The sequence below is a fragment of the Geotrypetes seraphini genome, chromosome 10 (genome assembly GCF_902459505.1).
Source record: "Geotrypetes seraphini chromosome 10, aGeoSer1.1, whole genome shotgun sequence".
NCBI lineage: Eukaryota > Metazoa > Chordata > Amphibia > Gymnophiona > Dermophiidae > Geotrypetes > Geotrypetes seraphini.
Window position 1 is genome coordinate 37,502,651 of NC_047093.1, and position 18,824 is coordinate 37,521,474.

The window sequence follows — 18,824 nt, forward strand, 5'->3', positions numbered from 1 at the left end:
ATCGAATTCCATTTCTCATCCAGGCCTTCAACCACCTATTTTCAAAGAACAGCTTTAAATGTTCACTTTGATAACAAAATGTTCAAAAATCCTACCTTCCAAGTCTGCAATCATCATCTCCTGTTTGTTCTTAAGCTTGGCCAAATTTTTGGCTTTCTCTTCCTCCTCAGCCAGCTGAGAGGTACATTCCCCAATTCGATCTTCCAGCAGTTTCTTCTCCTGTTTATACGACAAACATTTTCAGAAATAGTCTGTAATATAGTTATAAACTAGGGATGTACATTTACCCCCTGTTTTACTAAGGTACGCTGATTAGCGTGCACTAATTGAATTAGCGTGCACTAAACGCCAACGTGTCCATAGACTAACATGCACGTGTTAGCGTTTAGCGTGCGCTAATCAGTTAGCGTGCCTTAGTAAAACAGGGCCTTAATGCGTTAATGTAATTAATGTGTTAAATTTTAATGCAATTGCCTCTCCTCCCCCTAAGCCCATTCAGCAATGCCGTCTCCCCCCACCCCACATTCTAAATGGCGCTGATTTATCTCCCAAAAACAGCTGCCTTGCTGTCAACTGCCCCCTCCCCCCCAAAAGCTGCCCTTGCTGTTACTGCAGGAAAAAAGCAGACAACTTGCCTCAATATATGTCAAACAAACAGAAAAACAGCAGCAAGATGTCATAGAACAAACAAAGGGTAAATTTATTAGCATAAAAAGTTCTAGTAAGTGTACTTGGTAAAACCACAAAGTTAAAGTGGTTTTACCAAGTAAACGTACTAGAACTTTTTATGCTAATAAATTTATCCTTTGGTTGTTATATGACATCTCGCTTGCCTTTTTTCTGTTTGCTTGCTGTTACTGCCCCAGGAAGTTACCTCAGTTGTTTTGGTGTAGCAGAGACTGAAGCTGTGTGCTTTAAATGCTGGAATTGCCAGCAACTATGAAAGGTGAGAGAGAGAAAATGAGAGAAGCCTAACCATAGGAGGGAGGGGAGAGATACCCAACCACAGGGGTGGGGGTGGGGCAGGGTGAGAGATATCCAGCCATGGGGAAGGAGGGAGATAGTAGGAGCACAGGAAGATTTGCTGGGATAAAGAGGTGCAAACGGGGAGGGTTATGTTTAAGAAGGACAGATTCTGGAAATAGGGATCGAAAAAGCAAGGGATATAGTGACAGAGGAGGAAAGGAGAGAAATGATTAACATGGATGTGGTGGGGAGAAGGAGGGGAAGGAAGAGAAAAGGTAAGAAAGGGTAACCATGGAAGGGAATAGAAAGGAAATGAAGGAAAGAGGAGGGAGATGATGGTGCCTATGAATGGCAGGGAAGAGAAGAGATGGAAAATAGACAGATTTGAAAAGGAAAAAGAAAAATGGAAGAAAACTTGATTGGGAAAGATGGATAGAGGGCAGGAAGAGGAGAAAAAAAGAGTAAATAGACAAGAGCATAGAGAAGTAGAACCAGAGATGCGGAACAAGATGATTAGAAAGAAAAAATCACCATACAAAAAAGGTTATATTTTATTTTAGTAAGAAAGGTAATGAGATTTGATATACCACCTTTCTATGGGACAACTGAATTGAAATGTGTCAGTTTGAGAATTTATTTCTGCTATGTATATATTGCATTATACAGGAGTAAATGTGAGGGGGCACTTTATGCAATTAAATTTTGTAATCATGCAATTAAAATGTTTAAACCTATTATAAACTTACCCTGGTTTTAGGATTTTGTTCAGATACATGAAGGATGCTTTAAGTTTTGCATTTCATTACATGTAGAATATTTCTAAGTTCCCTTGCTTTCAATTAGTTCTCTCCAAAACCTTATGTTCAGACTTCAGCATTTACCTTCACAAATTTGGAATTGTGGTCCTCTAGAAGCAGGATTTCCTCCTCCATCTTCTTAATTTTGGCCTCAGCCGTCACCTTCTCCAGCTGCAATTTCTGGCGTGCAGCCTCCTCTTCATCAAGCTGCTCCTCTAGGTCCTAAGAAGATAGATCATCTATCCATATTATACTGAAACCATTGCTATAATATGCATAATTAATGCTATATCTATATTACTTTAGTTACACTAAAAATATCACTACAAATCATCAAATACTTTCCCCAAGACTTAAATTGGATGAACCATGCAGGTCTTATATGCTGTCATCTCCTATAATACAGTGGAATCTTGGTTTACGAGCACAATTCGTTCCAGAACATGCTCGTAAACCAAATTGCTCGTATATCAAAGGGAGTTTCCCCATAGGAAGTAAGGGAAACTCGCTTTGATTCGTTCCACCTCCTCCCCCCTCCGAGGTTACTGGCGCTGCTCCATCACCCCCCGCCCGCTCGAACCGGCATCGCACCCCCTGCACGCGAACACCCCCCCCTGTGGATCCAGGTCCTGATTCCCCCACAAGGGCAATAGCACAGTAGAGGTAAAAGGCAAATGCATACGTTTGCATAACCATTGCCAACACTGTTTCATAGATTTCAGCAAAGGATGAGAACGATCTGATAGGGTCGTTTCGCATGAAGATAATACAACAAATGTGTTGGTGCCATCAACTGCCATTTAAGGGAAACAGGAGTATAATATTGAGTATTCTTAATCCAGTCAACCAAATGTCGGAGGAGACAGGCAACATTGTATTTTCTCAGGTCCAGCAATGCCAAACCGCCTCTCCCCAGCGGCAAAGAGAGTTGCGCTAAAGTCAATCTGGGCTTCTTATTGTTCCAAAGAAACTTACGCAAAACTTTTTGATAATGACCAATATCCTTATTCGTGATATACATAGGAAAAGTCTGAATCACATAAATCCATTTTGAACAAAGGAATTTCCTCCCGCAATGTCAACGGGAATTTGATCCAAAGAGCCAATAAGTCCCGGGATTTACCCAATAACACAGCAAAATTTTCCACATAAGCTCTTTTAAGGTCACCTGTAATATATATCCCCAAGTAGTTGAGTCTGTGCACCACCTTTCGAAAAGGGGAGATCCAATCCACATAAGCATACCCACTAAACGGCAAGGCCTCTGACTTGTCCAAATTTAATTCAAAACCCGAGACCGCCCCATTACACTCAACTAGCTGCAAGACCCGTTGAAGAGAACGTTGGGGCTGGGTCAGCAACAACAAAATATCATCGGCAAAAGCCAGGCACCGCACTTCATCCTGACCCACAGGAAGACCCAAAATAGAGCCATCCTCCCTGATACAGTGCAACAAAGGTTCCAAAGATAAAATAAAAAGTAAAGGAGAAAGCCAACACCCCTTACGAGAGCCCCGCTCCACCCGGAACCTGGCTGTCACAGCACCATTAACCAACACTGCCGCACTGGGATTGGCATAAAGAACCCGCACCATGTCCAGAAACAGGCCCCCCAGCCCAAATTTACCCAAAGCCAAAAACAAATATTCCCAATCCACACAGTCAAAAGCTTTACGGGCATCTAAACTAATCAGAAGGGTCGGAAGAGAATAAGTAACACTATTCTTGACTGGGTAACAAAACAGCTAGACTTGGGAGAATCCGTGGACGTCATATACCTAGACTTCAGCAAAGCTTTCGATAGTGTCCCACATCGCAGGCTGTTGAGCAAGATGAAATCAATGGGGCTGGGAGAAACACTAACTACATGGGTCAATGACTGGCTGAGTGGCAGACTTCAGAGGGTGGTAGTTAACGGTACCCTCTCTAAAACATCGGAGGTGACCAGTGGAGTACTGCAGGGCTCAGTCTTGGGCCCGCTCCTTTTCAACATATTCATAGGGGACCTAACTCAGGGGCTTCAAGGTAAGATAACGTTATTTGCTGACGCCGCCAAACTATGCAATATAGTGAGACACGGCAATTCACCCGATAGTATGACACAGAACCTACATTTGTTGGAGCTTTGGTCCTCGACCTGGCAACTGGGCTTCAACGCTAAGAAATGCAAGATCATGCACCTCGGCAGCAGAAATCCGTGCAGAACTTACACCTTGAATGGTGAGACCTTAGCTAGAACTTCAACAGAACAAAACTTGGGAGTGATCATCAGCATAGACATGAAAACTGCTGATTATGTGGAGAAGGTTTCATCTAAGGCAGGGGTGTCAAAGTCCCTCCTCGAGGGCCGGAATCCAGTCGGGTTTTCAGGATTTCCCCAATGAATATGCATTGAAAGCAGTGCATGCAAATAGATCTCATGCAGATTCATTGGGGAAATCCTGAAAACCCGACTGGATTCTGGCCCTCGAGGACCGACTTTGACACCTGTGATCTAAGGCAAGACAGTTGTTAGGTTGCATCTGCAGGAGTTTCGTCAGACGGAAGTCATAATGCCATTATACAGAACCATGGTGAGACCTCATTTGGAATACTGTGTGCAATTCTGGAGGCCACACTACCGAAAAGATGTGCTGAGAGTAGAGTCGGTGCAACGGATGGCCACCAGGATGGTCTCGGGGCTCAAGGATCTATCGTACGAGGAAAGGCATGACCTTGCAGCTGTACTCACTCGAATGTAGGGAGAGAGGAGACATGATCGAGACGTTTAAGTATATTATCGGCCGTATCGAGATGGAAGAAGAGATTCTCTTTCTCAAAGGACCCTCAGCCACAAGAGGGCATCCGCTCAAACTCAGGGGCGGGAAATTTCATGGCGACACCAGGAAATATTTCTTTACCGAGAGAGTGGTTGATCCTTGGAACGAGCTCCCGGTGCAGGTGATCGAGGCAAACAGCATGCAAGAAATTAAGAGCAAATGGGATGCCCAGTGGGATCCCTTAGAGCAGGGATCTCAAAGTCCCTCCTTGAGGGCCGCAAACCAGTCGGGTTTTCAGGATTTCCCCAATGAATATTAATTGAAAGCAGTGCATGCACATAGATCTCATGCATATTCATTGGGGAAATCCTGAAAACCCGACTGGATTGCGGCCCTCAAGGAGGGACTTTGAGACCCCTGCCTTAGAGGGTTAAACCAAGGGAACCTGTCACCAGGAGTGGGATCCCTAGGATAGTAGGCTTGGGGGTGGGTCAGTAGAGTGGGCAGACCTGATGGGCTATGGCACTTATCTGCCGTCATCTTCTATGTTTCTATGTCCCAAGGTGTCCATAACTTTCCTCACATTCCACACCACCTGCCTCCCCCAAATAAAGCCAACCTGGTCCGGATGAATCACCTCAGGCAAAAGGGAAGATAAAATTTTTGCTAGCAATTTAAGTTCATAATTAATTAACGAAATAGGACGATAAGAGTCCACTGACGTAAGATTTTTTATCAGGTTTGGGGATCAATACTACATGAGCATGATTAGCATGAGCTGGAAAGTGTCCATTCAACACTACCTGAGCAAAATAAGCCTCCAAATGCTTGACTACATGACCTTGCAGAATTTTGTAAAACTCTGATGAGAGACCGTCGGGTCCTGGAGCTTTGGACAGAGGCGATTCTTTAATCACCTGACTAATCTCCAAGGCAGTGATCGATTCATGTAAAAACTGATTAGACTCCCCCGAAAGTTGGGGCAAATGGAGAGTCTGGAAATAAGAATATAACATGACTGGGATGGACTGCCGCTTGGTATAAAATTCCCGAAAATGCTCATAAAAAATCTCCGTCAAGCGGTCCTGATCAGTGACGAAAACACCCTGAAAATAAAGTCCTTTACAAAAATGAGGGCCCTGCCAAGGATGTACCAAACGGGCCAGAAGTCAACCAGAATGAATCTTAGATTGCAGGGCCACCCGAGCCACCAGAAGGGAATCATGATCCATCTGGGAACCAGAAGCAATCCACTGACGTTTACAAACCTCCACCTTCTGTTGTAAATATAAAAGATCACCGATTGGTCCTTGCGTTGTCGGGCTACATACGCTATCGTTTCTCCACGAAGAACCGCTTTGGCAGTTTCCCACAGTAACACCAGATTGGAGGCTGAAGAAACATTATCCAGTAAAAACTGCTGCCAACATTGGATAATATGAGCCCGAAAATGCCGATCCCAATATAAAAAACGAGGAAATCTCCACAGACCAGGTTGACTGCCAAATTGCACACCCCAAACTTCCACCCATATCAAAGCATGGTCGGAAATAGTAGGGACATCAATTTCTGCTCGATTCACCCGGGACAAAAAAGAAGAGACAACCAAAATATAATCTATTCTGGACATGGTGGGATGAGCACAGGCCATATGTGTGAAATCCTTATCCAAAGGATGATATAATCTCCACACATCAACAAGGTTCAAAACCCTACAAAATTGAGTAAATCCTCTGGCTGATCTGAAATCCATAGGAGAGGCCCCTCCCAATCTATCCATATCTGGGTCCAGGACTGCATTAAAATCCCCCATAACCATCAAGGGAACATCTGGAAAGGTGGCGCACAGACCCACAAGCTGCTGAAAAAAATCAAGGTTAAACACATTTGGAGCATAAATATTTGCTAATACCATCTCGACCCTGAATATCCAAATGAAGAAACAAATACCTCCCCCCTGTATCCTTAACCACTCTATGCACAGTATAGGGAAGATGTTTACTAAGGAGAATTGCCACCCCCTGCACTATGGGTAGTGCCCGTGGAATAATAATCCTCTTTAACCCATCCCCTACCCAGTTTCTCAAGTTCAGCATCGGACAGATGTGTCTCCTGCAGACAAGCCACATGCATCCCCTTCTGCCGGAGAATTTGTAATAGCTTAGACCGCTTCACCGGTGAGTTTACACCCGCCACATTCCACAAGCACACCTTCAGAGAGGGATCACCCATAGTTAGTGTAAAACAGAATAGCCACCTCAAACCGGAAAATAAGAAAGGGGTCAAACACCCAGCTCACATAAGACCCTCCAGCTCACAAATTCCCATATAACATGCCCCCAAGTCCCACCAAAACCAAGATCCCCCTGACACTGAAGTGCTGAACCCACCCAATCCCAACCCCCCCAAGGGAAACATCCCCTCCCCTTCCCCCTTCTCCCCAAAACCACTTCATAAGTTACGTCCCTATCCTCGCCCCAACTGAACAAACCCAGAGGACCCCTTAGACTAATACAATCCCCACGCACCAGACGTACAACCAGACTCACTCACGAACCCGCTTACAAACCCCCCCAAAACCACACCACACTCCCACCAAACAGGCCAACCAACAATCACAACATACCACTGATTCCAATATCAGAACTCTAGGGGGTCCCAACAGCAGCAGCCACAACACCTCTTATTCACTACCGGAGGGACCACCATGATACCCAATGTATTCACAAAAGTCAGTGCAGTGGCCGGAGGGTCAAAAGTCTGTGTGCGTTCATCTTTCTGAATCCTCAATTTTTGCCGGATAGAGTAGGGCAAACTTCACTTTGTTGGCATATAGAGCCGAGCAAATAGGTGTAAATTCATGGCGCTGTGCCACCACTACAGTAGAATAATCCTGGAAACAGAGAATATTTTTATTGTCGTGTCGTAGGTGCTTGCCCGCTCGAAGGGCTTGCAATATGGCAATCTTGTGGGCAAAATTCAAAATCTTAAATATAACCACTCGAGGTCGGGAGCTCCGAGGCCCCAAACAATGTGCTCTCTCCACCCAGAACTTTCCCAGGTGGGCATCCAGGGAAAGTGACTGAGGGATCCAGCTCTCCAGGAAGCCAGGCATCTCCACTTCCAAGATGTGCTCTGGGAGACCAACCAAACGTAAATTACTTCGAGCCCTGTTTTCAAGATCGTCCACTTTTTGGGTTAGGGCCGCCAGCTCCTTTGCCATCCGAGTGGCTCCCGATCTTCCAAGGTACTAACCTGATGCTGAACGTCGTCCATTTCAAGCCCCAGGCTGTCCAGCCGCTCATGCGCCGTGTTGATTTTATCAATAAACTGTTGCAGCTTTTTATCAATTGCCACTTCGACCGCCGCTATAACCTCCTCCACAAGATCTGCCGTCAGTACTGGACATGCCATCGGGCTAGGCGGAGCAGCATCTGACGCCATTTTGGACTCCAGAAGTCGGCCCTTGTCTCGAGCGGTATGGATAGGTTTTGAAGCCATAAGCTCCTCCAAATCAAATGGCAAAGATGTCCGTACCGAAACAAAGGCAAAATGCACCTCCTAAAGTACTCGAGTCCCGAAAAGACGAATAAAAATAGATGGTAGGGTACACGAGGACGGGAGCAGTGCTTTTCAGTGACCACTCAACCACATGACGTCACCGGAAGTCCAGCTGAAAATTTTTTAAAGTGATGTCTATTAAATCTTGAATCAAGCTAACTTAGCACACTGGTAGGGCTGGGGATATAGAGAAAAAAAATCCTGTATTACACCAAACATCACATCATCTCTCTCCCATAACCAAAAAAAAAAATACATTTCTGCCAATAAGCATACATTTAAACACCAACCATGAACCTGTATGAAAACTTGAGTATTAAGAACAAACATATCAAATAGAAGTTCAAAAATGGCAAATATACCTGAACGTGTGTCTGCATTTTCTTTTTTTCACTTTGGAGTGCTTGGTTCCTTTCTTCCTCCTCTTCCACTCTGGACTCTAGATCATGCAGGATTTCCTCCAACTCTTGCTTCTTGGCTGCAAGGCGCACTCTCATCTCTTCTGCTTCAGCAAACAATTCCGTCTCTGCTTGCAACTGTTCAGCCAGAATGTTCTTCTCTTCTACTAGCTATTGTCACAAAACAAATGGCCCCAAAAGCATCAAGATGCATGTACCATTGTCCTTTCAAGTATGCCCTCATGGAAAACCAATATCCATTAACAGGACAATCTTACAACAGTGTACCTATATTTGGGCACCTAGAGGGTGCCTTTCTATATGGAAATTAGGAGCCTGCCTTTTTTTTTAAAGAATAGTGTAACAGCTTAACCATGCCTATATTAAAGACATGAACACTTACATCAGTCATGCAGCTGGTGCTCATGCCTAAATTACTGAAACATGTGTAAATTACAGTATTCAATTTATGCTTGTACCTGTGTACTGACCTATATGCTACCTATATACACACCCACCTTGAAACTACAAGTCATTGTGTTTAGGCACCTGGTTATAGAATAGCAGGCAGAATTTTGGTATTTACATCCATACATGCACACATACTCATGTAAAAGCCATTATTCTAGTCATTTATCCAAGTACATATTTGGTGCATAAATGAGTGCTTTTATAGAATTTCCCTCTAAATGATGCATTTCATATTTCCTCCTAATTTGTCATTTAAAAGTGTGCATGAAAAACTGCATCTCACCCTTTTTGCAAGCAGTTACTGGCAATGAGGACTCTTTTACAGAGGGCAATCAATTAAAAAACAAACAAACAACAAACCACTATGGCTCAAAAGCATCTTAATGGGCTTTTTTAAAAAAGTCATGGTATAATATTAACATGAGTGGCCTTGAAGAGGCAAGAAAAAAGTGCCTTTCTCCTGCGTCTTATGTCTGGCCTATAAGTTAGTACATGCTGATCACTTGTTACATGTGGAAGCAGAAGAACAGCACTGTGTCTGTAAATCACACTTTTCTGTGGCACAGTTGAACAGTCAGAGCTGTTCAACATTTGGTTCCTTCCTTAGTCCCAATAAGGAGAGGTACATATAGATAAGAAAAATTTGACAAATGACTCCATATCAGAATCAGACTGAGGAGTCTGACTTTGCTCCAAACCAAAGCAAGTGTACAGCTAAATTATAAGAGAATATGGCAGGAAATCCTTGTGAAAAGTGAAAATAAATCCAACCAGGGCCAAAATATAGGAAAATTGCTTATCTTTGCTAATTTCTAATCAGGTTTCTTTTTCCCTCATAGCTGATTCTGCTTCTTTCAACAAACTTTTTTCTTCTTATTTCTTCAAATTCTTATCTTCTTTCCTCTATTTTTACTCTGGATGCACTAGATAATACTCTCTTTTCATATCAATCCTTCAAACCTGCTTCCTCAGTTCTATGATCACCTCTTACCATTGTAATCATTTCCCTTTCCTTCTACCTTGTACACTCAAAATTATCCACCCTTTCCCCTTGTTTTTACCATTCCAGTATCAACTCTCATAATCAATGACAGGAAATGCTGTTAGTCAATGGTGCTCCTCTGACTCCTGAGGCCCAGTATGATGTGCTCAGCTAGAAAGACCAGAGAAGGCCAAGTCATCAAACCAAACTCACTTTAATAGTAACCATATATATCAAACATACATAAAACTCGTAAGACATTCATGTGTCTCAACACGGGCCGTGATTTGGCTAAAAGGCCTGCCTCAGGAGTCCTTACGAGTGAAGCACCAGATCACATAAAAGTGCTAAAAAATAATGTAAAGTGCATCGAACAGCATTCAAAGTAGAAAACTGAATGAAAAGTGCTTGTCATATGAATGCCTTATGAATTTTATGTATGTTTGGTATATATGGTTGCTATTAGTGTGTTTGGTTTGAAGTCTTGGCCTTCTCTGCTCTTCCTGGCCTTTCTGGTATTTGTGAAGACTGACCTTTTCCTCTTCTCTGGCACACTCAGCTAGAAAGAGGCATCACTGCAACTACTTCTGCTGAAAAGGTATGACGGGATATAAATAAAGCTATTATATAACATTATCTAGAGGCATGGAATTGTCATAGTTCTGCTCCTAATACCAGAGGTCCTATGAAATAGGGGCTGCTACTCCTGGTGGATGACTGGGTCTGGGGCACAGTATCTACAGTTAGATAGGGAAAGATGGACCATCCTTCAGCACTCTTGACTTGCTAATAAAGGACAAGCAGCCCAGTCCAATTCAAAGTCAGGTGCAAGGCTCAGGCCCAACAAGGTTCACTATCTCTACAATTAAACTAGCCTAAAAATTGCTGATGGTACCTGTTCTTATATTCTGACAATATTGGGAACCACCAAAGTGTTAGTCCGACTTTTCCTACCGTGTTTATAAAAAAAGTTTAACATTTGAGTCAGGTGGCTAGAAGTGAAATTAGTGGTCAGTATATATGGAAGTGTTTATCCATAGCTAGAAAAAATGAAATTTAACATGCTAAAACACTAGGTGTTTTATGCATCACCAACCTGTTGAGATTTTCTTTCCATTTCCACAAGCTCCCCTTCCACCTTAGTCTGTTTCTCCTTAACTTTCAGCAGTTCCTCATCCTTGGCCTGCAGCTCTTCCTCTTGCCGTGTCACTTGTAGTAAAGGTTTTACCTAAAGGATAGATATATGTACAGACATAAGACTTGTCACCTGGAGATTGATAGTGCACACACAAATTGGATACAATGAATACTTACACGAGTACATAGCACAGCGACAAACCCACCCAATTCTAAATGTGGGGGGGCCTCTGTATCATGAGCTTCAAGGCAATACAAAAAAATTAATGTAAACCATTCCGAGCTCTCCTGGGAGAATGGTATAGAAAATTGAATGAATAAATGAAAATGAAATGAATAAATCTCCTGCAGCGTTATATTAACAACAAGTTGTTTGGATGCAACAAGTTCCTTGATAGGTGCTCAGTGAAAGAGCACTGCCAGGAAAGGAACCTATAATAATGGATATAAGCTTCTGTTTTGCACTAATCCTAAGTAGGTTTTTGGAAGGGAGGAGTAGCCTAATGGTTAGTGTAATGGCCTGCAAACCTGAGGAGCTGGGTTCAATTCCCACTGCAGTTCTCTTTGTCCCTTGCCAAGTCATCTAGCCCTCCACTGCCCCAGGTAAAAAATAAATACCTATATATAATATATAAACTGCTTTTGATTAACCACAGAAAAGGTGGTATATCAAATCCCATCCCCTTTCTCTTTCAGTAATGGTTGAGGTATGCAGGGAAGGAGGTGTAAATTTTGCAACACAAAATGTATTGTAGCACTCAAAGGAAGTGATTCTTGATACAAATTGTTAAGAGTTGCAGATCTAGATTGCTCAAAGCAACAAGTTTGATGTTTTTTGGCATTATTGCTTTTAGATTTTCCTCATATGTTGCCATATTTAATTTTGTTGCATAACTGGGTAGGAGGTTCCATTCCCAGAATATAACCATTTGTCTAAATAGTCAATGGATTTTTGATGTCCAAAATCCCCACCCTGCATATCTTTTGCTTTTATAATATATGAAAAATATGCCTACACCTTATTTATTTAAAAATTTATATACCGCATATAACTATGCGGTTTATACATTACATACATATTATCCTATTATTATCAAATTATTTAAAGTATTCTGTCAAAAGCATCTTTACTTATTATCATTGTACTCAGTATTTTATTCAAGAATGATTGCTAGAAGTTTCACTTACACAAGCAGTCAATTGATTTTTGATTAATGTTAATATGACCAAAGCTATCAACCCCAAATGATTAAGTTACAAAAAAAAAGGTCCAACCTTTGTGAAAAGTCTCCACCACTGCCAGTGTCGTAGCTTGAGATAAGCTGCACAGTTCCTCTGCAACACTTTCAATGCGCTAAGCTGCTGCTGTTTCTTAGCAAAAGCCCTAGGGGTGGAAAAAGAGAAAAATATTCACCACATTAAAAGGATAAGAAACACAATGGTAGATAAAAGGCCAAATGACCCATCCAATCTGCCCATCCACCACATCTACTATCTACTCCTATCCCCAAGAGATTCCTCATTCCTGTTCCATACTTTCTTGAATTCAGACTCTACCAGGAAAACTATTCCAAGCATCTACTAACCTTTTTGTAAAAAAAAAAAAAATTTCCTTAGATTACTCCTGAGCCTATCACCTCTTAACTTCATCCCATGCCCTCTCATTCCAGAGCTTCCTTTCAAATGAGAGACTCACTTCATGCGCATTTACGCCATGAGTGTCCAAAGAGTTTGCTGGGTGAACGATTTGGTTTACAAAATTATTCAGGCTATTTTAATATCCAAATGAACTGCTCATCAGGACACAGTGTATGATCTGTAACTAGTGCAGTACACTTGCCATGACATGATGCAATATAAAAGGTTGTGAAGGTGGAATAAGCCCAACAATAGGGGTGCCAAAGAATACCAATTTTTAAAAATGATTCCAGGCAAGCAGACTTTACTAGACCTGTTTGGAGATTTAATAATACATTGCTTGTGGATACAAGTTTTTTGAGGACATTCAAAATAAAATGGTTGAATATTTTCAATTTAACGCCTCAGATGAAATCTCTTTGGGAACTATCTGGGATGCTTTTAAAGCTACGATGAGAGGGCACTTAAAATTGGAATTTTCTAATTTAGAACAAAGTATTAGGATGTTAGAGTTGCAACTGGCCTCAAAATGGGAATATTCTACTTTGCAGGCCCTTTAGAAAGCTAAATACAAGTATAATGAGATTTCCTCTCAATTAGCTAGTTTTCTCAACAAGCTTTGTATTATGGGAACTCAAATAAAGTGGGAAGAATATTGGCTAATTATCTCAAAACAAAAAAACAAAAGGTTAAAATTATAGCCATTAAATATGAGAAAGGAATAAGCCGTACTAAAATTAGTAATATTCTAAATCAATTTTTGGTATTTTATAAAGCTTTGTATTCTGAGCATTATTCGGATAAAGAAGTTGAAGGTTTGGAATTTTTTAAGTTAATTCAGGGACTGAAACTTCCTGACCATATTAAAAGAAATCTTGATGCTCCTATATCACTTCAAGAACTTCAGACAGCGTTGAAGTCCCTTAGAGCTGGATCCGCTCTGGGTGGTGATGGTTTCACAATGGAGTTTTTCAAATCATTTCAAAATACACTTCTACCCCATCTTCTAAATGTATATCAATTTCAATTAACCAAAGGCAATATTTCAGGTATTATGGCTGTATTTTAACGATTGTTTTGAGGAAGTCAAATAAAGATCCCATGTTAGTTTCAAATTATAGGCTTATCTCTTTGATTAATGTAGATGGAAAACTTCTGGCTAAGTTATTGGCTTTACACTTGGCTAAGGCTCTTCCTTATATTGTTGGTATGCACCAAACGGGGTTTCTCTGCTCAAAGACAGTCCAAAATGTTAAAATGATGATTTTGCCTGTGGTTTTCTACCAAATGGGTATGGTGCCAGTTTATTTTCAGGGGTCTTTTTATAAGAAATTGAATAGTATTCTCACCAAATTTATCTGGCTGGGTAAAACTGCTTGTATTGCTTTAATATCTTTACAAAAACCAATTGCGGCGGGTGGGGTAAATTTTCCCAATTTTTATAGGTACCATCAGGCCTAAATATTGTGTCAGGGTATGTATTGCATCCTTCCTGAGCTCATGGCCAATCTCCCTGATTGGCTGTACTTACAGTGGCAACTTATGTCCCCATTGCAGTTGTTTTATGCGTTGAGTATCAAATTACCCAGTTATGTTTTTTTTAGTTCAAAAATTTTATTGAGTTTAGTAGATGAAGTACAATAAATGTTAACAAGGCAAGAAACATGCATGCCGTACGAATGCAGATTCACAAAATATTATCTATAATATTATCTATAATGTAATACAGCAGGCAGACCTATGCCTATCTATAAGGAGGAAAGTAGCAGCACAATATGCAGCCAAAAGTACATGTAATATCCAAAAACACAGAGCACAGAGAGACACTGGAGCCATACACCTATGGGAACACTGGGAGTGAGCCATAAAGCAAGAGCCAGGTTTAGATGATGAAATCCATGTTTCAGCACATGAACTGAATGTCGTCAGCCTGTTTTGCAATAAGAGTTAACCGGATTCTATATTTTAGTATAGGAACTCATGGCCTTATGTTTTTTGGCTATAACACTTTCATATTTTACGGTAAGGCATAGCATATTCCACCATGTGTTGTAATTCACCTTAGACATGTCTTTCCAGCAATGTAATATATTTTTAAGGGCTAGAAATATCAATATGTTGAGCAGTCGCGCATTGTGATCAGGCAGTGCTTGCAGGAGGCCAATGATGACCTAGTACAATAATGTGCAAACTTAGAGGTTCTGACATGTTTAAGATTTTAGAAATAGTTTCCCATACTTTATTCCAATAACCTACTAAGTGTGCACAATCATAGATCATATGAGTTAAGGTGCCCTCCTGCAAATTACAAGACCAACACATGGGAGAAAGACCGGTTGAGATTTTCGCTACCTTAATTGGGGTCCAGTGAGTTCTATGCAACAGAAAGAACATAGATTGAAGAATGCTGGCAGATCGAGAGGATTTAAACAAATTTTTCCAGACTGCCAAGTTTCATCCTCTAATACTAGTCCCAAGTCTCCATGCCATGCATTCATCACCTTTGACAGGAAATAAATCGAAGACTTTTTCAATAGAATATACCATCTCGAGGCGACTCCTTTTTTATTTTTATTAATTAACGATGATTGAGAGATCAATGTCGGAGTAATTCCCAATTTCCTCACATCCGGATAAAGAGCGGTCAAGCAGTGTCTCAGCTGTATCCAACGGTATTGTTGATGAGAGGGCAAGTGGTAACGAGTGTGAAGGTCTTCAAAAGTCATCCATTGGGAGTTCTTTATTAAATCTTGAAGAGACCAAATGCCACAATTCTGCCACAACTTCCAATCAAGTGATCTGTCCTGTATCTTGATATGATCGTTATGCCACAGCAAAATACGACGAGATTCATGCCATTTAATTTCAAACAAGTTGTCGTAGGCTTTAAGCACTTTGTGAGTGGAATAGAAAATGTTTATCCTTCGTTCGTAGAGGGATAGATAGAGTGTAGGCTAGGCAAGTTGGATCATACAGACATTTTTCCAGTTGTAACCAGATGGGAGAATTAGGATTGGAATCAGAATCCAACCACAATGATCCATGTCGCATGATGAAAGCTTGGTGGTAGTGCAAAAAGTCAGGAAAATTTACTCCCCCCATCTCTTTGGGTTGCTTCAATTTATGTAGCGCAATTCTAGGTTGTTTATTGTGTCATAAAAGTGCACTCAAGGAACTTTCAATGTTATGGTATGTACGTCGTTTGAACAGGAATGGAACCATGCTCAGTATATAATTTATTTTAGGAAGTAGCATCATTTTAATGGTATCCAGTCGGCCCCACCAGGTCAACTTGAGAGGTGACCATTTCCGAATGGAGTCTTTGATGTTATTTAGAATATAGTCTGTGTTGTACTGCTCCATATCCTCCAGAGTGGGGCCCACATAAAACATAGATATTTAATCTTGGTTGGGTTCCAAAGAAAACCTTGTGAGTCCAATTCATGTTTGTCTTGAGCACAGTTCAATGGCAGTATCTCAGATTTTGATGTATTCAATTTGTATCCAGAGACCAATGCATAGTTGTTTATCACGTTGAGGATAGATGGAATTGAATCGGGAGTTACATAAAGTATTATGTCATCAGCATATGCAGATAGTTTAACCTCCATGGTTTCAGAGCCAAATCCCTTAATGGAGTCATTTGTACGGATAGCAGTCAACAGCGGCTCTATAGCCAAGTTGAATAACAGTGGCGAAAGCGGGCATCCTTGTCTTGTTCCTCTCGATGGTTATGCGGTATGGCCAGCGGCAGTAGAAAATGGATTAGGTTTACCCTTATCTCTTATTCCCCCGACCTTGAAAAAGTGACACGAAACGCGTCGGGAAGGGGAACCGATAAGGATTTAAAGATAAGTGATTTAACTTTTAAATCTATTTAATAAACTATAATAAAATAAATTATAATAAAATTTAAAAAGTATATAATTTAACAGTGAGGAATTATGAAGAATCCCACTATCACCAACTCTGCTTGAGTAGGTGGAATCTGAATTCCCATTTGATAAGAACAGCTTGCACTGAATGGATAGTTGTGAATGTTATGTTAAGGACAATAGTGTTTTATTTGACACCTGGAAAACCTTGAAATTTCGTAACAATTTAACAGAGATTCCAGTAGAGAAATCCACTAATCAATTCTTATGGTTAAACTCCAAGGTTTAAATTGGCGAGTCTAGGATCTTCTGGAAACACTGGATGCAGGCTGGTATACGTATATTGGATGATGTTTTATTAAATAGAAAATTGTTTGATTTTTCACAAATGCAACAATCTTTTGGTATTGCAAAGTCTCAAATTTATAAGTGGTTGCAGTTGAAGCAAGCCATTTAAAAGGGGTTCCCTGATTGGTGAAATCTAAAAAATCATTATAGCTTGCAGGTGCTATGCTTCCATACAGATTCCCTAGGGCATCATGCCGCTCAGTGGTATAAATTAATATCTGAATTTCTGAATAAAAAAACAAAAACTAGTCTTAGAGATATTTGGAGCATTGAGTTAAAGCAGCAGATTTCTGCATCTCAATGGCCACAAATTTGGACTTGGAGGATGAGGTGTACAGCGTCAGCATCTGAGACAAACATGTTGGGTTTTTTTTGCTACATAGAAGTTTTTGGATCCATTTGCAGAAATTAGATAGTTCCAAATCTAATAGATACTGGCACTGTCATCTTGATATAGGGAAACTGGATCATCTGTTCTATTGTCCTTTGATACTCAATTTTTGGAAGTCGATATGGGGGACAGGTTAATGCTATACTTGAATCATCAATTCCATTGACATACGAGGTTGTCATATGTGGGATGATATTACATCTTAAGCCTTCATTAGACAGATACAAATGTAGGCTGTTCCTTATTATGACCGGGATAGCCATGCAAATGGTTACTCGAAATTGAAAGAATTGTGATCGCCTTTACTTTACTTTTTGGTGGGCGCATTTATGCTTAGGCTATAGGCATGAGAAGATGAATGCAGATATGCTGGGGCATACTAAGAGATTCAAGTTAATTTGGGGCCCATTGACGTCTTTTATGGATTCATTATAGTTGTCTTTTATCTTCATTTCTGTTGGTATAACACACACACATCTGTGGGGGGGGGGGGGGGAGGGGGATGGGACAGGGATATATCTTTTATGTGATTTTATTCCCTGATGATAATGTTGGTTGGGTGGGGGGGGGGTGGGGGTGGTGGTTTATTATTGTATGAACACTGATTGATTATAAATGCTTGTTTGATTATTATTAATGTATGTATATTGAATTGCATTTTTGTTGCCTTTGAAAACTTAATAAAGATTATAAGCATGAAAAAAAAATTTTTTTTAATGGTTCCAGGCGCTGAACTAGGAAACTACAGCAAAATTACTGAACACAATTGGGCAACATGAATTTAGTCAACATGAATTTAGAGAATTTTATTTATAGCCCCTCAGTTGCCTGACCCTTATGATGCTGGTTGGAATGGTTTGATGTAGATGCATGGTTTGTTGACATGGTGTGATAGTTATATATGGCACCTAGGGCTAGGGTGTATGTTAATGGTTATTTATCTGATGTTTTCTGGTTCTTTCGAGGTAATAAGCAAGGGTGTCCTTTATCCCCATTGTTTAATATTGCCCTGGAACCCTTTAGCAATTGCACTTATGAGACAGTGGAGAGATTGAGGTGTGCGGTGTAGTGATGTGCACTGTAAGTTAGCTGCATCTGCAGATGATTTTTTTTAAAATTCTTTATTTATAACATTTTTCTTATTACATCAAGTATACAAACTTGAAAAAGATCAATAATTCCATAAAATAGAAGTAAAATATAAGTAATTCAACCATTATTTAGTTCACAATTTTAGACGAAATCAACAGGAAAAAATAAGATCTGTGGAAATTTAAAACTAACGAAAGAACGGCAATACTCTGTGTATCATACAGCCGATTTATGTCAGGTTACATGAGCTACAGATACACTTTTTTTTTTGATTCTATAAATTCTAACAGTTGCTTGAGTTAAAAAAAAAAAAAAGGTAATTCTTATTTTGATATGTAACAAAACATTTTACAGGAAACTTTAATAGAAATATACCTCCCAAGGTGAGGATTTTTGGCCGCAATGCCAT

General features: G+C 40.6%; 1 protein-coding gene across 2 annotated transcripts in view; it reads right to left on the reverse strand.

The window, feature by feature from the left end:
• MYH10 (myosin heavy chain 10) overlaps positions 1–18,824 on the reverse strand; it is a 365,956-nt gene that overhangs the window by 118,956 nt on the left and 228,176 nt on the right. For both annotated transcript variants that reach the window (XM_033960583.1, XM_033960584.1), the window contains 5 exons: positions 12,347–12,455; positions 11,031–11,162; positions 8,446–8,652; positions 1,848–1,985; positions 96–219 (listed from right to left, as the gene is read on the reverse strand). In XM_033960583.1, the coding sequence (XP_033816474.1) occupies positions 96–219; positions 1,848–1,985; positions 8,446–8,652; positions 11,031–11,162; positions 12,347–12,455 (710 nt within the window). The remainder of the gene's footprint in view (positions 1–95; positions 220–1,847; positions 1,986–8,445; positions 8,653–11,030; positions 11,163–12,346; positions 12,456–18,824) is intronic.